The sequence below is a fragment of the Salvia splendens genome, chromosome 12 (assembly GCF_004379255.2).
Source record: "Salvia splendens isolate huo1 chromosome 12, SspV2, whole genome shotgun sequence".
NCBI classification, from domain to species: domain Eukaryota; kingdom Viridiplantae; phylum Streptophyta; class Magnoliopsida; order Lamiales; family Lamiaceae; genus Salvia; species Salvia splendens.
Genome location: NC_056043.1, coordinates 12,735,650 through 12,739,314, shown reverse-complemented (window position 1 = coordinate 12,739,314; position 3,665 = coordinate 12,735,650). Strand labels below are relative to the sequence as shown.

Below are 3,665 nucleotides of genomic sequence, written 5' to 3'. Positions count from 1 at the left end.
CTATTGCTCTAGCGGCGTAGCAGCCTCCTCGCGATTAAGCTAAGTCTCGGTTTAAATTCTAAAATTTCATCTTAGTCTAAATTCTCAGTTTTGAGCATGTGGCAGTATGAATAATCTGGACTTTTGGATTACAGTTTTGAGACTATTTCTTACTGATTGTGAGGGTTTAAGGTTACTTGAAGGAAACTTGTGTATACATGATGGTTTCTATATTTTTTTTGTTCCTACATGATGCCAAAGAGAAGGCTTGGGGTGGGGAACATGGTTACCTGTTGTGGAGTTATGGAAAAGTGTGAAAGAGCTCCCCCTTTGCTGCCTAGTTCTCGACTCCTCAGAGAATAAGAGTATGCTGATTTCTTTGATGTGGTGGGAGGGTGTTCAAGGTAGTGTTGAGGGGGTTTTATAGGCTGATCTTGGTGTACTTGGGAGGATTAAATGGGCTAATTTCTCATTTTGTTTTCTATAGGCAGCATATCTTCCTTTCTATGATTCTGCAACACCTTTAGTTTAATGTAGCTTGGTGTCAGTTGTAGTACTAGGTACTTGATCATTAACTCCATTTGTTCCCATCTGATTATCTAGTACTTTGGTTATGAACTTTCATTGTTTGCTTGTGGCTGGTGAGAGAAAAACAGGTGTACAAGGAGGGCTCCAGGGTTTGTTAGGAGTGGGAGTGTAGGTGCTGCTGCAAATCTGATCTTGCCCCTTTTTGGCAAGTCCTTTGGTCTCTCATTGTTAAAAGAAGGTTGCCTCAACTCTCCTAATAGTAGTCCCTTTATTTAAGTGTTATTTTTGAAGTTAGATAAAAAAAATAAAGATGAAGTAATAAATAAAGAGACTTTTTTAATTGCAAGAAGTTAAAACTAAAAGCTTGTGTATTTATAAAGATGAGAAGTATTTATAAAAAATAAAATTCAGTGAAAAAACAACTATTTTTGCATGTGAGAATGGAAGCACAAAATGAGCATAAATACACTCTTAAGGGAGAATAGAACCTGGACCAGTTCAAAGGTAGACTAATGATTCAACCAGTTGAACCGATGGCCGTTTGGAACTACCTCTGAAACTAATGCTATATATACTAAAAGTGACGAAATTTGGGGGTTCCATGGGACCCCCAGGCCCCATTGTAGGTCCGCCAGTGGATGATACCTACTAACTACTCCCGAACTCCTACTTTTCCATGGTGATCTCCCTTTTATAGGATGGCTTTGGGCTCCAACCCCTGGGGATTTCTCTTGTGATTTGACGTTGGTTCCCTTGAAACAAGGGTGTATTCCTGGTCTTTTCCCTTCTTCATATTTCACTCGACATCAGGTCTCTTGAAATATTTCTTCTTGATCATTTGGCGGCATTTATGCAATTTTTACTCCATTTTGCTTCATCTGCATCTACTGTATACTCGGTAACTGATCCAGCGGCCATCATGCGCACTTAGACTCACGATTCGTGCATTATCTCGCCAAAAACATGTAATATCACCCAAAAATGAAGAAGTCTTTGGTAATAATATCTAAATTAAGTTACATCAATTGATCGAGCACAAAGCATAATGCAGTTCCATAATTTCATGGTTAACATTGCTAATATACCAAATAGTATTGCGGTCTAATTCCACTAATATATACACTCATTGGATTCGAATTAATCCAAAATATTATCCTTGTAGTAATAGATACATGATTATGTAAGTTTAATAGAAACTTTAAATATGAATCTTAGGCCCAGTTCGGCTGCATATATGAAGTGTCAAGATCAGGTTAAGCCTAGGTATTTTAGTAAATATACATTGTCTTGGAATTATTTAATATTTCAAACCAGACATGCATTGAATTATATTAAAATTGACATTCCAACCAAACAATATTTTTTTAGTGTAAGATTGAGTGATGGCTTATCTTAAATTATATCTTGCTACTATTTAATCTTGAAAACCGAACACCACCTTAGTGTCCACTAAATTCTTTACTCGTGATTTCAATGATGATGACCAATTATCCCTTATTACAACACTGAAAGTAGTCAAGAAAAGTGTTATTTTTGGAACAGCAGGGGACCTTGTTGCAACAAAAAAGAAAAGAAAACAACATATAGAGAGTTATTTTATTGAACATGAGAATGTAGACATAATATATAGTGGAAGTGGAAGTGGATGATGGGAGGGTAGTAGTAGTTTGTTCCTAAGCAATGGGATGCACGACGACCTTTCCAGTAGCATGGTTGGTCTCAATATGCGCAAAAGCATCCTCGACCTTATCGAAAGGGAAGGGTCCTTTTGGGTCTAGCACGGGCTTGACTTTGCCGCTGTCCAAATAGGGATTCAATTTATTCAAATATTCTCCGCTAGCATTGAGTGAATATGCAAAGGCAGGGGGCGCGACGGCAACCCCAACAGCTACGACCACGGCTGAACCTCCTTCCTTGAGAACCTTGACCGCCTTATCCGGTTGGCCTAATAGTATATATAATGAAGTATGGAATTAACTAATTAGTAGAAGAAATCAAGCATATGTAATGCAATTGAATGTAGTATGAATTTGTGTTACCAATAGTGTCATAAACCAAGTCATATTTGTGAGGCAAATCCTCGAAATTGTGTTGGGTATAATCAATAGCCAAATCAGCTCCCAAAGACTTCAAAAGGTCCAACTTGGGAGTGCTGGAAGTAGCAGCAACATGTGAAGCACCAAACACATGCTTTGCAAGCTGAATGACCAGGGATCCTACACCGCCGGCTCCTCCGAGAACAAGGATGGATTTCCCCTCGGAAAACTTGGCGGTTTCGAGACCGCCGTAGGCAGTCTGAATGGCGAGAGGGAGAGAAGCAGCCTCCACAAAATTAAGATTCTTAGGCTTTACAGCCAACAATCTCTCCTCAGTGATGGTGTATTCAGCAAGACTTCCCAACTGCTTCATTCCAGCATATGGATCGTTGATGTCTCCATACACTTCATCTCCTTCTTTGAAACTCTCCACTTTGCTCCCAACTTTCACCACCACTCCCGCAGCATCAAACCCGGGAATAATCTGCACATAATTTTTTTCTAATCATAAATATAATAATCAAATTGAATTTGAGGAGTTAATTACATTGAACAAACTATTACTTACAGGAAGAGGTGAATCGTAGGCACCGAAGGCGCCGCCGCGCCTCTTGTAATCAACGGGGTTCAGCGCCGCCGCCACCACTTTGATTAGGACCTGATCCTCCTTCAGCTCTGGAACCGCCACGTCGGATTCCAGCTTCAACACCTCCGGACCACCGTATTGTTTGTAAGACCACGCCTTCATTTTCCTAATTTCAATTTTTTTTTTTTATCTCAGTACTCACTGATGATATATTCCTCCTTCCCTTTGGCCTTTATTTATACATTTCTTAAATTTGGGGGAGAGTGGGGCGACGGTATTTTCTAATGATTTACCGTTGATTATTCGTAGTGGGAGATATTAGTGGTATTTTCCGAGAAGCATCGTCAATTTTTTTGGTCTCGATTGTCTGTCTGTAAAGCTATTTTATTCGAGAAGCCGCCTTTGGCTTAGGACATGGTGGTTAAATTTTATGTGGGTTATTATAACTTATAATTATATGGGTTAAATTTTATTTGTGTTCCATTTTTTTATTTTTATTTTGCCTCCTCCTTTATTAATTGTCTCATTTTACTTTT

The 3,665-nt window shown here is 39.0% G+C and overlaps 1 protein-coding gene across 1 annotated transcript; it reads right to left on the bottom strand.

Moving 5' to 3' along the window:
• Positions 1–2,019: 2,019 nt before the first annotated feature.
• On the bottom strand, positions 2,020–3,445 carry LOC121759469 (2-methylene-furan-3-one reductase-like). The gene is made up of 3 exons (XM_042155055.1): positions 3,112–3,445; positions 2,547–3,027; positions 2,020–2,452 (listed from the first exon to the last, which is right to left on the bottom strand). Exons 1-3 carry the CDS (start codon positions 3,289–3,291, stop codon positions 2,181–2,183), a joined length of 933 nt encoding a protein of 310 aa, XP_042010989.1. The 5' UTR covers positions 3,292–3,445; the 3' UTR covers positions 2,020–2,180.
• Positions 3,446–3,665: the final 220 nt, after the last annotated feature.